Source organism: Sipha flava, unplaced genomic scaffold (genome assembly GCF_003268045.1).
Source record: "Sipha flava isolate LNK unplaced genomic scaffold, YSA_version1 46_pilon_pilon, whole genome shotgun sequence".
Taxonomy (NCBI): Eukaryota; Metazoa; Arthropoda; class Insecta; order Hemiptera; family Aphididae; genus Sipha; species Sipha flava.
This window is the reverse complement of record NW_020273250.1, coordinates 1,858,951-1,879,789: the sequence shown is the minus strand read 5'-3', so window position 1 is coordinate 1,879,789 and position 20,839 is coordinate 1,858,951. Positions and strand designations below refer to the sequence as shown.

Genomic DNA, 20,839 nt, shown 5'->3' with positions numbered 1-20,839 from the left:
ACGCACAGTTGTTTACTAATGCAGCGTTTCCCAACTTCTTTTACTTGCGGAACCCTTGCAGGAGCTTGAAAATTTTGAGAAACCCCCATATTTTTTCTATAATAGTAATGCAGACATATGTTTTGTACACTGAAATGAGTGGGTTTTTGGACACTTCCGGCATAAAAGTGTCATTAATAAAATTAAAAGAAAAACATAGTTTAGACGGTTTTAACATTTTATTTTGCTTATAACTATTACAGTATTATAAAATATAAATGATCATATCAAAGCTTAAAATTTAATATTTGTCTCTTATTACTCTAAAATAGATTTAATGAGAAGATTGGAATCTTTCCATAGTTTTCTTCATAATTGTTTTTAAATCTGGAGTTATTCCTGAAAGTTGGATTCGTAAGTCCGGAGCCGCGTTCAGTTGATTTAGAAACTTATTCTTGGTTTTTGTATACGCTGAAGAGCCAGTTTCACACAAGTAGGAAGTTGCAAATGGCAATAAAACGGTGATAGCCTTTATGGACAATTGTTCGTAATCACTTTCCATGGCGATCCAGAACTCCTCAATTTTAAGTGACTCGAACTTGATTTTCAATTCAGATGAAGATTTTACTTCAAGTAAACTTTCGTATTCAATGGATGATAGTTCTTTTGGCTTTTTCTGAATTAAAAATGGATTTTGTACCCACAAATTATCAGAATCTTCGTTTATTCTTGGAAAGTAGGAAAGTAATCCGGATTTTAAATTGATTAAATGGTCTTTTATTTCTTCTGAATTTATCGTTGTCATTCTCATTTTCATATAAGAATTTATTCAAGTTGGAGAAACATGAAAAATCATTATCTTGTACATATTTGACCCAAAAATCCAACTTGCCAATGAGAGCTTTAATCTTGTCATTGGCTTGAAAGATCGAAGTTTCTATTCCTTGTAAACCCAAGTTTGTTTCGTTTAACTTGTTGAAAATATCAGAGAGGTAGGCTAACTTTATGAGCCAATTCTCATCATAAAACCACTCAAAGATTTGTTTTCGTATGCTCCTTCAGAAAAATGTTTACCTCATTTCGCAATTCAAAAAGTCTTGTTAAAACTTTGCCTCTGGACAACCACCTGATTTCTGTATGTAAAAGAAGATTCTGATGGTCACTTCCCATTTCCTCACAGAGCTTCTTGAACAACTTTGTTTTTAAAGGGCGTGATTTTAAAAATTTCACACACTGAAAGCCTACGTCTAGTGCTGATTTAAGATATGGTGAAAATTTCTTGGTTGCTAATGCATGGCGATATAAAACACAGTGGCTGTTACTACATTTTGGAGCTACCTCTTTAATTCTGGTTATTACACCTTTTATTTTCCCAACAATTGTAGCAGCACCATCCGTGCATACGTCCACACATTTTTGCCATGATATTTTTTTTTTCACTAAGTACTTATTTAAAACATCGAAAATTTCCTCTCCTGTGGTACGCGTTTTTAAACTTTCACAAATAAGCAACTCTTCTTGAGTGGTTTTCTTATGAGTATGAGTAAAAAAAAGTAGTATGGACAACCCAGAAACATCGGTGCTTTCGTCCATTTGTAAAGAAAATTGGTTACAGTTAATTAATCTGAAGACAAATTCATCTTCAATGTGGTCAGAAATTTTATGAACTCGATCAGAAATCGTTGAAATCGAGAGAACTCGTACTTTCATCTGAAATATCTTTCTTCATTCTAAAAAATTCCAGATCTTTCCCTTTTAGATTTGGATGATTAGATTCCAAATGTCGCCTAAGCTTCGCAGGAACCAAAGAACTATTATTGAAAATTTTTTCACAAACTATGCACCTCACATCGGGAAATGTGTCTATTCCAATGGGAATAAATCTAAACGATAAATATTCTTCATCATATCGTCTTTTTTTACCTTTTGAAAAATTAATTTGAGTGTATTCCTTACTTGGAGATGCTTCATTTTCGACAGTTAGTTTTTGGGGAGGAGCTGCTTTACAGTGGGAAGTCGAGTTTTCCGATGGAATAGACGAAGTACTGCTATTACTTGTAGATGTTAAACCGGTCTTCTCTAATGATAATAATCGTCCCGTTTTGAGCCAATTGTCCATTATATTATATATTATATTATACCAGAAAATTAAAGAGTTATTCGTGATAGTAATAATTGAACACTAAAATTCACTGTTAGAAAAAAAAAAACGGTTTCTCACTTCGTCAAAGCAGAATGAAGACTGACAACTACAAATAAATATTTTGTAGTGGCGAAACCCATTGAACGACAACTCGTTAATGACTACAGATAAGATAAATGAATACCTATAGTAGGTCCTATTTATACGCAACGATAAATCGAAACTATTCAATCGTTACGATAAATTGCTAGCATTTATTGTTGCGTGTAAATCCGGTTTTATAAGTTTATAACAAATAATATATACAATATAAGATATTTTATCATAGCATAAGGAAACTAAAAATAATTTTTATATTTTCCCAAATTTCTCACGGAACCCTTGGCACCGGCTCACGGAACCCTTAGGTTCCGCGGAACACCAGTTGGGAAACGCTGTACTAATGTACATATATTACGAATTTGTCATCTACAGAACGGAAAATGATTGAAAATGAAAAAAACGAATAAAAACATGTGACTACAGCCACGGCAGCGTGGTATTGTGCGGGTTGATCGTTCGCCGACAGGTTTGCCCAGGTCAAGCTGCACTTCTCGGGGAAATCACCAGCACAGGAGTTTAGAACGATCCGGAGAGCGCCATGCCCATCACACCTAAAACGTATTATTTATCATTTTATTTATACCAGTAGCGACATGAATATTTTTTCTCCACGAAGTCATCCTTTTTTAAAAAAATGAAAACCCGCATCCGCCCACAAGTTTTGATTTTTAACCGTAATATCTGTAAAAATGGAATGGTTTCATTGGTAGGATACATATTTTGGCGTTTATAATTGATTACAAAATATATAATATGGGGTCATATGTATAAATATGTAAAGAGTAGCCATGTCGATTTTTACACGAAGTGATCGCTTCGTGGAATAGGTATTCATTTGTGTCACCACTGCACGTGATCGCGAGTCTTAATGAGAAACTGGCGGGACGTGATAGACGCTGAAATATCTTAATAGGAAAAAAAAGGGGGAAAAACATATGACTAAAACTTAATAGTATTTACTGTATTAGTAGCGCGTAGTGGAACCGATCGACCGAGCTCAACGCATCGCCGCCGCCGCGTTCTCTGACTTCTCCAGAATGTCTTCACTAACGTCTGCGTCATTCGTGTCGTCGTCTTCCATGTCGACTATCACTACAGATGACGATGACGACGTCAGATCGTTGCCACGTTCGTTTGACTGCGTTCGTTCTGTGCCGTCGACCACGGTTTGTTCGCCGTCGATCACTGTCGCTGTACCGTTCGCACGGGCGGCTACGGACGGTTCGTTGTCCCGCGTCGTCGACAACTTTTTGTACTTGGCGACCATTTTTCGAATAAAATATGCCAGGCCCGTGATGGCTCCTATTACGCAGTGCTAAGGTGGGAAAAATACGAAAGAATATACTTATGTACCTACATGGTCACAGGGACAGGACCAGTGGTGGGCACAAGAGGTAAATGCTGGTGTAAGTTTTTTCGAAATTCTTGAAAATTTTAGTTGGCCACAGCTGGTGCAACATCTCGACATCCGTGCCAAAAGGATTTCTCACTTCCGGTTAATGTAATACCGTGCGAATTCATGCTAATCGCGTGCTGATATTTAAAATAGAAAAATTCCAAAATTTTTTAACGGACGCGGTTGGCGCACGTGAATCAATTTCCAATACTCCTCAATGATGAATACACTACCGTTTCGTATTACATTTACCAGATAGACGATTGAAATCGACAAAAAGTTTATAGATAGAACGTATCTCTAATTCATTATTTTATTCATTTTAATTCATATGATTAAAGTTTCAATTGTGTTAAACATCGTTCGAGGAATGTTAAGAATTAATTAAGAATTATGCGAATCCATCGTATACTTCTTTTGACGGGCGTCGGGTTATTATAGATACTGTTGATTATTGTGTAGTACACACGATATACATTTTTCCATACAGGCTTAATAGTTGTATTGGGACTTTTAATGCTTGGTGTAGGTATACCTCGAACACGATGACAAAAGTTAGACGAGCCGCTAACACTTGCCATTTTCTGTAGTCATTATGCTCTGATTCAGCATCAGCTCCGTATCCTCTGTATCGGCATACTTCTGGTGCATTGACCATGTCTTCTGGTTGCCCGTAATAATATTCGCTTACGTTTCTTTCTGGACATAAACGAATGCATTAACAATCAATGGTGTTATTCAAAGCAAGTATGATGTTTAAAACGGTCAACGTACTCGAAGATAATGACCAAGCGACGTAGCCGTCCAACGGAGACATTTTTTCCGCCGAGATTTGAGAGTAAACGTACCGTGGTAGCAGGTCGCTGGTGAACGCGATCATAAACGCCTTACGGGGGGAAAAAAATGGAAAAATAATTAGCGAATCCGCAGGTCACAGTAAAGGATTATTTATTTTTTTTGTAGAATAGTATAGTTTTTCGTTGGGTATTATTATAGTTCTCGAAGTGAAACGAATTCGTACAACTAAGATGATATAGAAAGGAGAAATAAAACACTCGATTAAACTTAATTCTATAAAGATGGAAACATAATTTTATCACTTAAATTGCAATTTTGGTATTTCACAGCGTAAGTACAACGAGATATAGAAAGAATTTTCGGTCGAATATAAGTGTAACGAAAATCTGTTTTAAGAACAGTGTATACACGATGGACCAAAAGTGCGAAAATTTATTGAACTTCTATTGAACGCACTGAAAGATGAATATTTTTACTCGTAACTAAGCCTTACGGTTTGCAGGTGGAAATGAATGGTACCGATTTAAATCTAATTTTTATCCATATTTCCCGAAGTATCCTGATTATCCGGATTTAAGAATTTGTTTTTAATAGGTAAGTTATAATTATTTTTAATTTTTAGTAAAATTAATTATTTTACTTTTTTGTAACAACAAAATAATATTATATTTAATAAATTTCAGTAAAAAAAAAAAAAAAAAGTAGCAAAAAAAGATAGTAACAATTTATTAAATTGTTGAATTTATTTTATACCTCTATGACCTACAGTGATGGTATGACTGAATAATCGATTAACTTATTTCAACTGCATAACCTTTGAATGGTTATCGAATAAACTTTTCTGAAGATGGAGTTAAATTTATATTACAATATAATACAGGAACGATGCTCGTACAATAATAATTGTTATCGATTCGTTTACACGGAAAAGTTTTCTTACGATTATCAAACATTCGAGTAATTGAACACCGAAATCGAGTCAAACAACTCGGATGATGTTAATTAACATAAACGAAAACACGGTACTCACGTTGTACAGAACAGAGACGACGGACAACACTTTCAGCACTCGTATCCACGTGCCCAGCTTGATACAGTTGTCGCAGCATGCCGGGACTCGTGGCCGGGCATTGTCCGTGCCCGTGTCGGTGCAGTAGTACGCGGGCACGGGACGCCGTGTGGCCGCCACCATTTTGTACGCGTCCAACCGTTGTTCCAAAACGTTGTTGAGCAGGGCGCACAGCGGGGCCAGCGGGAACGCGGTGGTGAACATGACCACGAACCCGTATTGGATGACTGAAGCACACGACACATAATAATTCCCGGCAACATGTTAATCGTAAAAAAATAATTTAAACGTTTCTACACGTGCTGCCTAGCGTGCGGTGCAGCTTAACGGCATCGTTCAAACGGTTTTTTCAGGGTGCGCGAACATCATACGGAAGCTTTTCTTCCACGGTCGTCGGTGAACAATCCAAATGAAACCCGATTTAGAAAAGTTCAAAGTGTCGGTTTAACAAAAATTTGGCAGACGAGTAATCGGATTGAGAGGGAGTGCGAATAGGGGCGATATTTGGGGGGGGGGACCAGAGTGTGCACTCGTGTACTCTAAATTTTTTTTATCTTCAATTATTGGCTATTGGCTAAGGCGTCACTATCAATGTATCCATCGTCACAATCAATCACTGCTAATCATAAATGTTGGCCTGGCGGTGGAGAAAAATTGGCCTCTTTAACTGCTTGCACACCCTTAAAAAAAAACTGAAATGGCGTCCCTGAGTGCGAGTGAACACTTTGTTCACTACCCCAATTGACACCTCTGGACTGCACTACAAGTGTCGACCGTCAGTGTGCAGTCATTATTATTAGCGATGTGAAAGCGAAATTATTTCTGTTACTGTGATTATATTGATCGTGTAAGAATTACAGTCGGATACTTTTCAAAACGATGATGGCATGCAATCTAAATATCTATAACTACATTTATACGTGAACCGAACATTTGATATTCGTTTGTAATCTTAGGTGCCAACATTGTTGAGTGCTTATAATAATTATGTTTTGAGGAATAAAAGAAAAAAAATGATAAGTATTATGATAAGTGTAGTATGATTTAGTGACAGATTATTTACTGAGCCTACCTGGCTCTCGTTCTTCGTTTCGATATTGCACTAATTTCTATTCGTATTTTCACATAACTTTAACGATAAAGAGCAAATTAATAATTTATTTTCTATAGGTTTATCACTAATCAGTGGCGGATCTTATTCTATGCCTAGAGGCGGAGAAATATTACTCGGTATATATATATATGCTTTGTTTTATTTCTAGGCAAGCATCAAAATGCAGTATAAATAAGATTTGATATATATTTTATCGATATTTCGTTACTTTGAATATTTGCGATTATTCAACTATTAAAGTATAAGCTTCAATAACACTGCGGCCGAATCGAGCCAATCGACAACGTATACGGTCAAAAATGTTTAGGTGAGCATTACCCTTATGCCATTTACGGCAATGCTGTCATAGGAAGCGTAAAACCTCGCTTCGCTAGACAATGGGTTATTTTTAAAATCTGTATTTATCGTGATCGATTGAAGCTAAAGAATTCACGTTGACTTATTCATAGAATGATCGACGATACGGCAGGGACATTGGCGATTGGTGTCGGTGGACGGGATTGGTGCACTTGAAAAATTACTTAATGACGACGACGACGGAAAGTGCAGAGAGCGCGTGCACTTGTATGATGTATGTACCCATCTCCGAGTATTCCTGGTACAGGCCCAGCGGCCCGGTGTCTTCGAGCTGATAGTCAAGTTGCCACTGTTTCGGGTGCTTGAGCGTCTCGGCGATGGTATCCGGCAGCTTGCCGTGCAGTTTCTTCCGGCGGCGGCTCTCCTTGGCCCGCCATCGGCGCCACACGTTCAACGCGAGCCTGCACACACACAAACATACACGAGTCGGGAAAAACTGACATTTCTTAGTCCGCCTGGCCCGTCGGCTCGTAACGGGTACAGTCACGTGACTAACGGCATCGTCAGCTCGATCGCGTTGTCCACCAACTGTTTGCCCACCATTATGATGGCCAGCTGCGTGCACAGCTCAGGCACGCACCCCGTGCCCGCGGCCGCCGGGTCGCACACGTCCTCCCTGACGTGCAGCACTAGTGTTCGGAACATGGTGACCGGCCATACGTTTGACAGCCTCGACGGGGTGTCCGTGGTGCGTGGTCCTCGGCCTCCGGTCACGAACCGGCCCTGATGAGGAAAGTGTGACAGCGGTTAATTCATACCGTCCCGTTGCATCGCACGTGACGCGTACGTAAAACCGTTATCGATGTAACGCATAAGTACGTATACGTTCGTGCACGTTCGCAAATGGTTTTTGACATTTTGCACGCGGTGGGAAAGCACGATGTGTACAGCTGAACTTATTAAACCGTACAGCTTAACCGCTTATCTTTAAAATAAATAATCTTTGTTTGGGGAGGGGGAGGGCTTTTAAGGGCGTTAAGCTCATCAGTTAATCTTATTGGTGTCCATGTGTACTCGCTTTACGGGTCGATGGGTTAGTGCAGATTTGTACGCATGGACGCCGTATGAATCGTTGTTGGTAGTTCAAAAGTTGTGTTAAAAAACATCAAAAAATATGAAAATATGCAACTGTGGAACTTAACACCTAGTTCTGCATCATACCTACATATTGTTGTTATTTTTATTACGAGAACCGATCGATAGGACGTAGCGTGGAAAACAAACGATGTGAAGTCATGGGAACAATTACAGACAAGAAAAATACTTACTTACCTAGTGAAACCGAGCTGGTTGTATACTAATATGTGTAATATCTATTTCATTATAAACGATCTTCGTATAATGCTATTAGTTTGAGGGGCATATTATAAAGTTGTGTGTATACAGGAATTTAATACTTATCAATATTTTCTCCTAGTCTTACAAAAATACGCAAAGCCCTGCCAGATGTTTAACATAATTCAAGAAATTTCGAACCTCCTTAAAATCAATAATATTTTAATGTATCTATTTTTCGAGTATATTTTAAAATGGCGGTAGAAAAAAAGAAAAAAAAGAAATAAGAGGTACTGCGTCATCGTAATATTTAATTGTTAAAAAAAAAGTGTATAGGTCTCAATCGGTAAATATAAATTTTAATTAATTATTTTGTTGTTATTAATCTACGTCTTAGAACTTTCACGGTTATATGTAAAAATATAATGATATTGGGTATTTGTACACAATAATTAATTAATATACATAATACCTATATCACATTTACAACAGAGCCATGTTAATTGGGCTATAATCTAATATTAATTATAACTAAAAAAGCCATCACACTATTGTAATAATAGATGTTCGTAAACACATAACGCATGTTAGTCACCATTAAAACTAATAAAAACTAATAAAATAAAAAGACTAATCAATAATAAATGTGTTAACGAACACATATTAATAATTAAATTACTTTGTACATTACAATATTATATAATTTTAAGAATAATAAGTATATAAAAATATAACATAAGGTATCATTGTATTATATCTAATTAATAAAAACATAATGATGGAAACGCACAATAACATTAACAATTAGTGACCTAAAAGGCAAGAGAAACGTTTTACACACCATTTCTCGGCTAATCTTCATAAACAGTGTTATGTATCTCCATCAAGTATTTACCAAAAACGTAAGAAAAACATCAAGTAATATTTATTTCCTTAAAATTCTACTATTTTTCGTACAAATCAACTACGTCAAAACGAGGTAAGAAAATATGTTACACAGAAATACAAAATAATATTTCTTCCTGTCACAGGAAAAGTGTTTAACTCGTTTTAAATATTTGAGTCTCCCCTAATTCACTAAAGCTAAATTCACTAAATTACACTATGGTCTATAATAAACGTACATTTTTATTCCATACTTTGTTAACCACCTATTTTATAGTTCAGAGTTTTTGTTTTGTTCATGTTGATTATAAATATTTTATTCAATGTCATCGAATTTTGTTTGCACTTCAAAATTCATTTTTTATAAGCTTTTATTTAACCGTAGCTGAAATATAATATTTAAGTATTAAATACCCATACCCGCATCGAAATATATGCCAAGGATTTTTCAAAAAATTATTCACTCAATTTGAGTAGTGGAAACAATTTACTATTTAGCACCACTTTAAAGTGGTGTGCAATATAAATTCCTTACTGGTAAGAATAAAAATCTAAGTAATAAAGTTGTATATGTCATGTTTTTACGTGGTTGTATGCATACAAATCTATAAGCAAAAAAATTTGATTTTAACACATCTGAATGTAAAACGAAATAATTTTCCATACATTTAACCAAAAACAGTCGTAAATTCAGAAAAATAAACGAATAAATGATGTCTGTTATATTATTAAAAGTTAACCTGTTGCATTCAACTAAGCGATTTAGCAGTTCGACGGTTATTTTTCCGGACTTATAATTTAATATTATTCTAAGACCTAACAAGACTTACTGTTGAGTAATTAATTATACGCAAAGGTCTATTTCGAACGCATTTCCGATATTCATATATCAATTTTAGTCAGAAAACTTGAGAGTATTTAGTGTAGAAATAATTTAGTCAATTATATTATAGGGGTTTCACTATAAAACTCTATCGGTGGACATTCGAGATCGTTTAACGAATAGGGAATAATCACGTTACACTTGATGGAGGCGTTTGCTACGTACCAAAAAATCGTGGTTACAATTTTTTTCTTTCTTATGTAGTGTAATTGACTATCTACAATTTAAAATTCCTAAAATAGATAATTAGATATGCTTAAAAATACGATAATGTCATAAATAAATTAACATTTGTGACACTTTATAACTATTATTTTTAAGGAATGAATAATAATAAAATCATGTGAATAACTCAGCTCACGTAAATTAGGTTAGACTTAGATTGTGATTTAGTGGTCGATAATTTAAGTAAGGCAGAAATAATAAGTAATTTTAAAATCAATCGAACCATTTATTATGTATTAGTATTTAGTATCTGTAGAATTGTGAAGGTACATCAATGTAATTAAGTAAACTACTACTGTTAAGAGCATTAATTTCTTAATTTTTAATTATTTTACAAACGTAAAGTAAATATCAGTATATCCGTCAGAATATTTTACCAACTTAATCTCACTGACAATTCTAAATAATTTCCTACATTTTTAACACATACTGGACATTATTAGTTCCCAAGACTTCCTATGGGATGAAATAATGTCTCGGAGCATTATATCAAGCCGCAAAACGGATCGAAAAACGGTTAAGTTAAAAACAATAACGAACTACAACACTACAAAATGAACGTATCCGCACCTTGAAAAATGCGATGTAAACCAAACTGGAATAGTAGTTGACGGAATCGAAGCAAGACATGTATGCGGTGTAACGGCTCTGGAATCCCGGGTCGTACACCGATCGGTACGAGTACTTGGTCAGCCATTTGGCCACCGCGCTGTAGCCCCGGTGCACGGCCACGATGGCGGTAAGCTGCACAAACGCGGCGCACGTGGCGGCCACCGCGGTCTTCCAGTTGCTCAGCTCTCCGCTGTTGGCGTAGTTTAGTAGAAAGAAACTATGGTGCCGGTGGTGCACGGCCGCGGCGGCGTTCTCGCGGTGCGCGGTCGCTTCCTCCTGGTGGAACACGGCCATCATAAGCCAACCGATGGCCCGGCCGCGGTACACGACGATCAGTACGGGCACCGCGGCCACGGCTGTTAGCGTGGCGATAAACACAATGACCCGGAACGTGGCCGGCACCAGTTTGACTGCATACCACCGTCGGACTGCGTTGTTGGCCGCGGCCACTGCGGCTCGGCTGACCAAGAACCGTTGTTGCTCGGCTTGCGGCGGTGGCGGCGGCTGTTGTCCCTCGGCGGCCGGTACTCGACTTCCGGTCCGGCCGGCGCAACCGACGCGGCAGCACACGTCCGGGGCGCCGTCGTCGCTTCCTGTTTTGTCATCGCGCTGATCGTCCAGCTGCCAAGCGTGGGCGGTCCACAGTTGCTGGAACGCCGCGGCTACAATAACAGATAAAACGTGTTCAAGTTTTATAACGTTTAGGAGAACGGGTAGAGGACGAAGAACACCAAAGTGCTTGAAAATCGTTTCCAGAATGAAAATGATGTAATGTTAAAGGAACGGAGCGGAGAGGATTGTTTTAACACTTTAATTCAAAGGTGCCCGACGATTGACAACGAATCTTATAAATTCAAGTATGTTAGAGAGCATTTTTAGAGAAAATATAATTAGATGTTAGCCTTAAAAAATTTAATAAAATATAATTAATGTATATTATAGTGTCGCGTTGAATTTCATAAAAATGTTGCTCTCGTGGCGACTGTATGTCTCGGGTATTTTGTTTACTTAATTTTTCATACGTTCGACTCACCCCAAAATGACATGAAAACTGCGAATGCGACGGCACCAGGTCGATCGAAAGTCGCTGCAGACGTCCACCTGTACAGGCCACAAGTGTCAAGTACTCGAGTGAAGCCACAAAAACCAGCTTCACACTGTCTGGTCGGGCATAAAATCCATTCGGCCACTGGTGATTTCGGATCACAAATGTCCTGGCTAGATATACATGTCAAAAGAATAGGTAACAATATTATAATGTTTTTTCTATGACATTGTTCTTTAAATGTTCCTTACGTTGGTACATCGCTGCGCGTCGTTATCAACCCGTACAGGAACCACACCAGACCAACTATGGCAGGACCCACTAGCCACACGGTGTAGTACCGAAGCCAAGAAAAGTAAACGGCTACAGGTATGCCGTAGTATTTCCGGATCAAAGCAGTAATCCTTTCGTCCGATTTCAATTGACGGGGAATGATCAATCCAGGTCTTGCCCATTCTTCGTACAGAATCTGATTTTATCAACAATTTATTATATAATTAATAACTTAATATAGTTATAACTAATAATATAATGATAGCTGGCCCAGTTTTGGAATTTTACTAAAACCTTGAACATAATAATTTTGTGAGTTAATTATTCAAAGATAAGTTTCATAATAACCCTTTAAAAGTATATGTAATCATTAGAGGATGTTTTTTTAAATAAAAACTAACTTATTAAGTTAGGAAATAATATGGATAAATAAAATGTACTTGCTTGAGTTATTAACTCATTTGTCATATAGATTTTTCTAGCAAAGTCGTAAAGTGAAAGTTGTAAAATATTATTTAAAGTGAAGAAACTACATTCAGAGACGTATATAGATATTCTACGGCCTGACATAACATTTTCTTGATGTCCTCTACCCATAAATTGTCATTACTGTCGATTAGGGGTAGATTTATTAATTTAATAATTATATTAAATAACTGTAAAGCTTAAAAACTAAATTCTATTAATATCCATTTTCCAAATTCAATCCCAATAAGCGATTTAATTAAAATTTCTACTTATGATACTTGAGTAATGTTTTTTTGTATTAATTAAACAATCAAAGAATTGAAAAAAAAATTGTTAAACGATATGTTGTTACGATGATGTATCATAACGGTAATTTAAAAAACGAGTGTTGAAAACAGTCAGGAATAAATCGGGACGATCAAAATTATTATGAACAATGAAAAATATATATGTATATAAAATAAAAAAATAAAAAAATTTAATAGACGAAAAACATTGTATGGATTTATATTATTTTCAGAAAATATTACGCAGAGAATGCAATAGATATTATTATGCAATTCAAATTAAATCTAATAAGCACATGGCAAAAATTAGATTGGATTTTGGTTATTTTGTCCAATAAAAAAACCAGATAGCTTTGTAACCCGTCATCATTAAAACCATGACCAGATTATAAAAAATTAACAATAAAATCATGTTTTAAATGAAATCCAAAACAGTAAAATATTTCACTTTTTCTAAATATCTACTTTATCTATAAATCATTATCTTTATACTATATCTACTTTATATAGTTTGATTGTCGCATAACATATTTAATAAAAAATTATACGTATTAAATACTGTAATATACTATACTAATATATCTTCGCAGAGTAGTCCTACCCTGAATACCCTGAGCGCAAGCTTATGGTACTTAAATACCAAGTACCTACCGAATATCTGTGTGTGCAAATAATAGACATAATATAAATTATATACATGTCTGTGGTGCAAACAAGTTTTCTTTATTAAGTATTAATTTTCGTATTAAAATTTTCGTCAAAGGTAGCGAAAAATATGTGAGTGCAACTAAGTTGTGTTTTTTTGCACAGACCAATTGTGAAAAAGGTAAATGTGTGCAAACGAGATGTAGCCTATAATACAGTATATAACTATTTTTATGTTTAACATATAATATATATTATACATATATATATTTCTGATAAACGGGGTTATAACATATTTTTACGGTTATGTATTATTAAGGTTACAAATTATTTTACACTCAATATCAGAAATAAAAATCTCAACCAGAAATTTGATTAATTAATAACATTTCAATAATTGAAAAATTGAATATATTTTGATGTAAATTTTGTTAAAAATATGTGTCATATTCCTGACATACAAAGGACGTTGCAGACTGAGTAAAAGTCAATTAAAATCCATACCTTCGCGAACCAATTCAATTAAAACTAGTTTTTTGTGACAGGGATTTATAAATTTACAATATTTAATAGTTTATTGTTATCTATTATAGATATAGTAGTCACAATCAGAATCATCTATTTCGTTGGTTGTGTAGCATACTGTATTACAATAATTTAAATTAATTCAGTTGTTATAATTATATAAGAAAATAAAACCTCGTAAGACTATATAATTATTTTGATGTGAGATGCAATGAGGAATTTTTCGCAGTTATTGTAAGATTGACTCTTTAGCACTTATATAGCTAAATAAGATCATTTTTAATCGCTATGTTAGCAACGTGTGTTATTAATCCTACTAACGGGATTTATTATAGCAGTATCTCTTTCATAATTTTTTTCCGAGAAGTTCCAGAGTAAAAAATTAAAAATGTAAAAAACATTTTTTTCTATATTTACTTATCTACAACGTGCGTATACTTTCACTAACCACGATACCTATACTTCTTGAAAAAACAATATTCAAATTAAATTATTCACGACTAAATTCACTCACCCGTCTATCGTTCATGTTGTTCGGATCTTCCTCCTCGCCGAGCTTAATATTGCCATCGTGCACTGGATACGCGGCAGTAAATATACCATCCTCAAGAAGCTTTTCAAGGCTTATTACGCGTGCGTCTCGCGTGTTATCGAATCCTATTCGGAGTATGATTTGCCACACGATCTGAGTCCGTTGGGCTGATGTTAATTTTTCGAGATTTAAATTTTCATTTGAATGCTATTAAAACCATTTGGTTTTATTAAAACGAAGATTTTTTACAAATTTTTGGAACTTATATTTCCGAAATTATTGTCAAATATTAAGCATTGTATTATTCCATTTCGAATATTAAACCGGGATTGGACAATCCCACGTTTACTTAAAATATTTAGTTAATTTTATATTTCTCAACTTGTTGTTAGTTTTTTTTTTTTTTATATTATTATTCGAATAACTAAATATTTATAAATTAAAAAAAAATATTTATCTTAATATTATAAACGTTTTATTATACAATGTTTTATTGTAATACATCAGGTCATTTAAATTGTATGATTCAGTTTTTAATACACCCAAAACGAAGTTTGAATAACTCTATGTAGTTAACAATGATCTATTTGAATCCATATTATATTATATTATATTAATATTAAACGATTAAAAAAAAAAAAAACTCAACCTCAATTATTAATTAAAAATACAGTTTATCAAATTATAGTCCAGAGAAATATTAGCAATTTCATTAAGGACAACGTTTAATAATAAAATAATAAGATATTATGTCCTAAAAAATTTATACACAAATATTAAACAGTATAATAGATTGATATAAATATTAAACCGTATAGATATATCAATGATATTTTACTACCAAGTATTAATGTAATGTAAGCCGCACGATTATGTGTTAATATTAATGTTCAATGTAGTCTTAAGTATTTTATTAATTTAAATCGTCCACATGAAAAACGTTCAGTTTTATTTAGAAGACCACGCGAGGGTTTAATGCCCACTCAAAACCTTTCCATTTGTAATCTTCGTGTTATGTTATAAAAATAATATAATATGGTCAAGGTCGGCGTAAGGCTAAATGATGCCCGAGGCCAAAATGCCAACTGGTGCCTTTTTCATTCAACAACCCATAATATCATTATACTCAGAAAAAAATGTTGTTCGTGAACAGAAACAAGAAAAAATTATACATAGTATTGTGCTCAATTTGTTATCGTCTAATTTTTTAGTCGCGAGTCATGACAGTTCGACGCGATCTCGATTAAACGATAACAAATATTTGGGAATTATAACAACATACACGAAAAAATATTCTACCCTATACCATAGTAAATATTTTACTTAAAATATATTTTTATTATTTTAATATAAGGCTAAACGAAATAACTATAATTATTATCAATATTTCAATACAAAATTATTGGTGGTATTTTACATTAAAAAAAAAAAAAAAAAAAAAAACAATATTACTGACATATGTGTAAAGTTGTAAAAAGCAATTTCGGCACCCCCCTGAAAATGGCGTCTTAGGCAACCGCCCGAGACGCCTTACCCTCACGCCGGCCCTGAATATGGTAATGATACCTGTTGATGATTAACGTCTTTGGGATTGGTTGGTTCGTCCTCACTAAGATCGCCATTATTTTCACTGGTAGTGTGACATTTGCACCGGCATCTTAGGAGTCGCTGGGACATCTGTAGCAAAGCAAAAGACGTTCGGCCCGCATCTAGTGAACACTTCAATACCATTGCAATAGTTAGAATACTTTATCCGTTTGACACAACCGACTTACAAGGCCGTAACTGGGAGCAGGTCCAGGGGTCCGGACCCCCCCCCCCCCCCCCCCCCCCCCCCCCCCCCCGAAATTTTTTTCCAGTTACGGCCTTGCCGACTTATAATAATATATGGTCTAAATCAGCGTTTTTGTTTACCTGAATGTCATACATTTGTGCCGGAGGAAAAAGATAATATATCTGTTAAGGATTAAAATAATTGTAATCAAGCTATATCCGCCAATATGGAATAAAAACGAAGACTTATACTAGTTTCGTAAAAAAAGAAATCCAGTGTTGATTTGTAAATAATATTATAATTACTGATTACTGTAAATTTTCAATATAAAATGTCCACGGATCAATGCATAAAATGAAATACAGTGAAAAAAATCGACGGAATAAAAACATTTATAACAAACACGTAAAATTAACTATATGAAAATATTGCAAAACTGCATGTAGGTTTCGAAACGTATCTTCAATAGTACCTTACAGCAAATACAATGTATTATACTGACCGTTGGATCATCGTCGACATTCACCAGTATCCCTTGTGCTCGCAATTCATTGTAAAACCGTTGTCTTTCGGTTTCATCGTCTAGTTTACTGCCGTCCTCTTTAACCATAGATTTCCGTCGTCTTTTATAGGCCAACACAAAATCAGCAGTGTGGATTTGTCTAAGTTTCTCATGTCTAATTTTGGTTGACGAGCTCCGGTGCTTTAAATGATTAAACATTTATAAGTTATTATGCAAAGTCGAAGAAGACAAAAAAAAAAAATTACACGTTACAATGATCCTCAATTAAAATGTTTTTCTTGCGGATATTTATCCGCAGAGGTGAAAATATTTCATTATATTATAGTTTACATATATACTATATTTAGTACCTATATGTTATATAAAAGATAAATGGTAGGCAATTTCATACGATCTTAAATGGAAAAAAAATAGGTTTCACTTTAACTCCTAAAATTAAAATACACTTCAGTTTTAAATATTTATGATTTTTTACATTTATGATTATTTTGGTTTCGATTTGCTATTTTTCCGTTCATTAGAAATATTTTCTTCATTACAATAATTTTTTTTAATTTTTCTATCAAATAATTATTAGACATTTGAAACGAATAACTAACTTGAGTTATACTAAAAATAAATTTTTTTCATGAAGCAACTTTTTTTTTTATTTTTTGTATTAAAAAGTTTTAACAAAGTGTTTGATGCAGTTGAAATTTTAAAAATAAAACTAACTGAGAATTAACATATTACACGAATTTGTTATTCTTATCATCATAACTTTTGTTACTTCCATATAGGATAAATATTAAGAACCAATGGATGGACGCACTAGAGTTTATAATAGGATATATATGTATATCGTATATGATATATGATATATGAATATATTATAAAATTCAAAGATAACATTTTGCGCGTAGAACACGGGGTCCTTGAAAATCGGGTGGATAAGATGGATGGTATTCCGCGGGAGGTGTGTTAATATTATCCAAGGATTCCTACGAAACCAACTTCGGTAAAAAGTTCTTGGATGTCGTATCCACAACTAGTGAATCGGATATACTGTACAAGTCATTTACGCACATTATTTGAGGGGAGTGGGAGGACACACACACACACGTCGAAAGGGTTCTGCGAGTCCTCGAGTCTTGTAGGGCTGTTCTCACCCTCCTCGTCGCTCCGCACGTAACTGGCTTTCGTTTCGGAAACGTACCAATTGTGCAGGAAGACGTGATTGGTAGACGCATTCGGCCGAATCGGTACGTCGCAAAACGAATGCTTATGCGGAACGCGAGACGGGCCCGAAGCGATTTATCAACCCCGTTTTTCGGTCCGCGGATAACCGAAACCGTGGTACGGTGATTACCTCTGGTCGTGGCAAGTGTCCGACGTCGACGTCCGCTCGGCAAGTGACGACTGTCGGCTGCTGCTGCTGCAGGTCTTCGCGGCCACTGGCGTGCTCGTCGGGTCCGGGCGATGCGCGACTCGACCGTCTCGCGGGCTGCACGCCGGTGGACGACCGGTCGGCCGGCGACCCGTGGCCATCGCGGCGGCACTCGTCGTCCGGCCGCGGCGGCGTCGGTGACGGCCGTTGCGACATCTCTCGCGCGGACGGACGACGGTCTCGGACGACCAGTGGCGGCGAAATGACGCACCGACCGCGGCGACGAAGGCCGCGTGTGCACGTACGGCGTATAGGACACGGTATCGCGAAACGACCCTCGACCGCCGCCGCCGCCCACGCGACACGACCCTTCCGCCGCACCAGACGCGTTTCTCGCGTGCGCCGTCGACTCCCTTATGCGCGCGTGCACGTGTATACATCATACGCGCGCGGCCGATAAATTATTCAATCTGTATATAAGTATAACGTCGGTGCGCATCGCACGCGGGCAGTCGATTGTTGACCATCGGCGATTCAGTCGCGCGAACGTACTACGTCGCATATACATATATTACATACGTTATGTCGGTGTATATGTATACAGTAGTGTATATAGATAGTACACACATGCATTTATATACGTATATATATATACAATAGGTATATACACGCGTACGGGTGCGCCCGCGTGGAATGTATACACGAACTGACGTGGGACACGAGTGTCACGCAATAAATAATGGCTAATAAGTAATGTAAAGGATAATGATACGAAAATAAAATAAAAACCCTATTAAAACGTCATTGCTGGGTGGGGAAAAAATCCTTTTAAAACAGTCATGACAAAAATGGTACGATTCTCTACACCGCTGCAGTGACCTACATAGATGACGTAGGGTATGGTATTTTACCAAATCCACGATGGTACAAAATATTCGATACCGTGCAAGTGTAACCGTTTGCAAACCGCGTATGGACAAAAATGTATTATCAGTACAGCGGTCGAATGAAAAAATAATAATAATATATTGATGCGATCCGTTTACGTAAAATATTGCAGAAAATGTGTTGAAAAGTGTACGAACACTAATTCATAACGTTTTATTTTATCGTCACGATTTTCAAATCACGGTAATTAGATGTAAAACATATAAACCGGAGTTATTTAAATACTTTTTAGTAATGATCTTCATGCCGTAATTAAATAAATAACTCGTGGTTTCGTTAGTTTTACTCATTACCAAGTGAAATGAACTAGTTTTGTAGTCTGTTATTTTTTCTCGAATATTCTTTATTTAGTTTTATACACATATAAAGGGTTTTTTATTTTCATTGTAATTCAACGTTGTACGGATTTTACGTTTTAGATTGGTCAGTATTTAATTTAGCGGTAAACCTTTACAGAACATTTGAGAAACTGAACAAACAGTAAAATAAAAAATATACTAAAATATAATGTAGTAATAATACAATAATTAATAGCTATATGATATTATACATATAATGTATTATAGTTTGTTTAACTTGATTTTACACACATACGAGTAATTTAAGCGATCGGTTTCTGTTCAAATATTGTTAGAAACATCATTATTTAAAATACCAATAAACTATATTTATCAATGCTGTAACAAAATTAAAAATTTAATAGCACAAAAAACTACATAACATTTATAGAATCGTATTTTTCTTCCCGTCGAATGACGATCGATTACAACTGCATAGTGCCCAGTGACGACGTTAAAGTTTGCGAGGCTCTGGGCAAAATTAATGTTGGGTCTTATAATTTATATTAATAAAATATTTTAAGTTCAGTTAAATTAGAACCGCGGGGTTTTAATTATAATTTAAGGCACGGGACCCTGGGCAACTGCCCCTATTGTCCACCTCCTCGCGTCGTCCCTGATAGTGCCTACAAAATATCGGTCGATTCATATTGAAGAAAAAATATAATGAACTAATTGTGAATTCTTCCAGTGTATTAATTATTAAAAAAATGTGTTCGACATACTCATTTGCATCACGATAGCGCTTCAAAATATATTTCTTATTAATCATATTGCACGGATTAAAATGCCTATCGTGTGTTCACATGATATTAATTACTCTGATAAATATGAGATACATAATAGGTGATACGGTTTAAATTAATCATACGGTGATCACTCAAAATATATACATATAACCTAACTTTATAAAACAAATAATATCCAATGTTGACTTTTTAGAAATCATTCTGTCATTGTAAAAATAATAATTGCAGTACCTCACATGGATAATGTTATATATTAACATGCTTACGTATGTTTCTGGTCGCGAGCATGGTATAAATTCACGTATTAAAAATCATTTTGTTTCGAAAAAATAAATCTACTTGACTTAGTCAACTTTTTGGCACTGTAAGTGAACACAAAAACTTTCTATATGTTAGAATTGGATGAACATTTTTATCTACATCGTTTGGCAGACGAATATATAAATTATAATGGATACAACGGTTGGTGGATATTTATATTTTTTCCACAAATTTAATTTTCTAACGACTAACTCATATCGCAGCTAC

At 35.4% G+C, this 20,839-nt stretch overlaps 3 protein-coding genes across 3 annotated transcripts; all 3 read right to left on the bottom strand.

Moving 5' to 3' along the window:
- Nucleotides 1–1,011: 1,011 nt before the first annotated feature.
- LOC112689723 (zinc finger BED domain-containing protein 5-like) lies at nucleotides 1,012–1,572 on the bottom strand. The gene has a single exon (XM_025563554.1). The coding sequence runs from the start codon at nucleotides 1,570–1,572 to the stop codon at nucleotides 1,012–1,014; it is 561 nt and encodes a 186-aa protein (XP_025419339.1).
- Nucleotides 1,573–1,651: 79 nt separating this feature from the next.
- On the bottom strand, nucleotides 1,652–2,098 carry LOC112689722 (zinc finger BED domain-containing protein 5-like). The gene has a single exon (XM_025563553.1). The coding sequence runs from the start codon at nucleotides 2,096–2,098 to the stop codon at nucleotides 1,652–1,654; it is 447 nt and encodes a 148-aa protein (XP_025419338.1).
- A 597-nt stretch (nucleotides 2,099–2,695) lies between these two features.
- On the bottom strand, nucleotides 2,696–18,492 carry LOC112689721 (anoctamin-1-like). The gene is made up of 14 exons (XM_025563552.1): nucleotides 18,259–18,492; nucleotides 16,890–17,090; nucleotides 16,180–16,332; nucleotides 14,596–14,820; nucleotides 12,135–12,352; nucleotides 11,872–12,056; nucleotides 10,797–11,500; nucleotides 7,455–7,681; nucleotides 7,181–7,359; nucleotides 5,449–5,714; nucleotides 4,395–4,506; nucleotides 4,156–4,319; nucleotides 3,185–3,539; nucleotides 2,696–2,775 (listed from the first exon to the last, which is right to left on the bottom strand). The coding sequence occupies exons 1-13, from the start codon at nucleotides 18,490–18,492 to the stop codon at nucleotides 3,222–3,224; spliced, it is 3,186 nt and encodes a 1,061-aa protein (XP_025419337.1). The 3' UTR covers nucleotides 2,696–2,775; nucleotides 3,185–3,221.
- Between the last annotated feature and the right edge of the window lie 2,347 nt (nucleotides 18,493–20,839).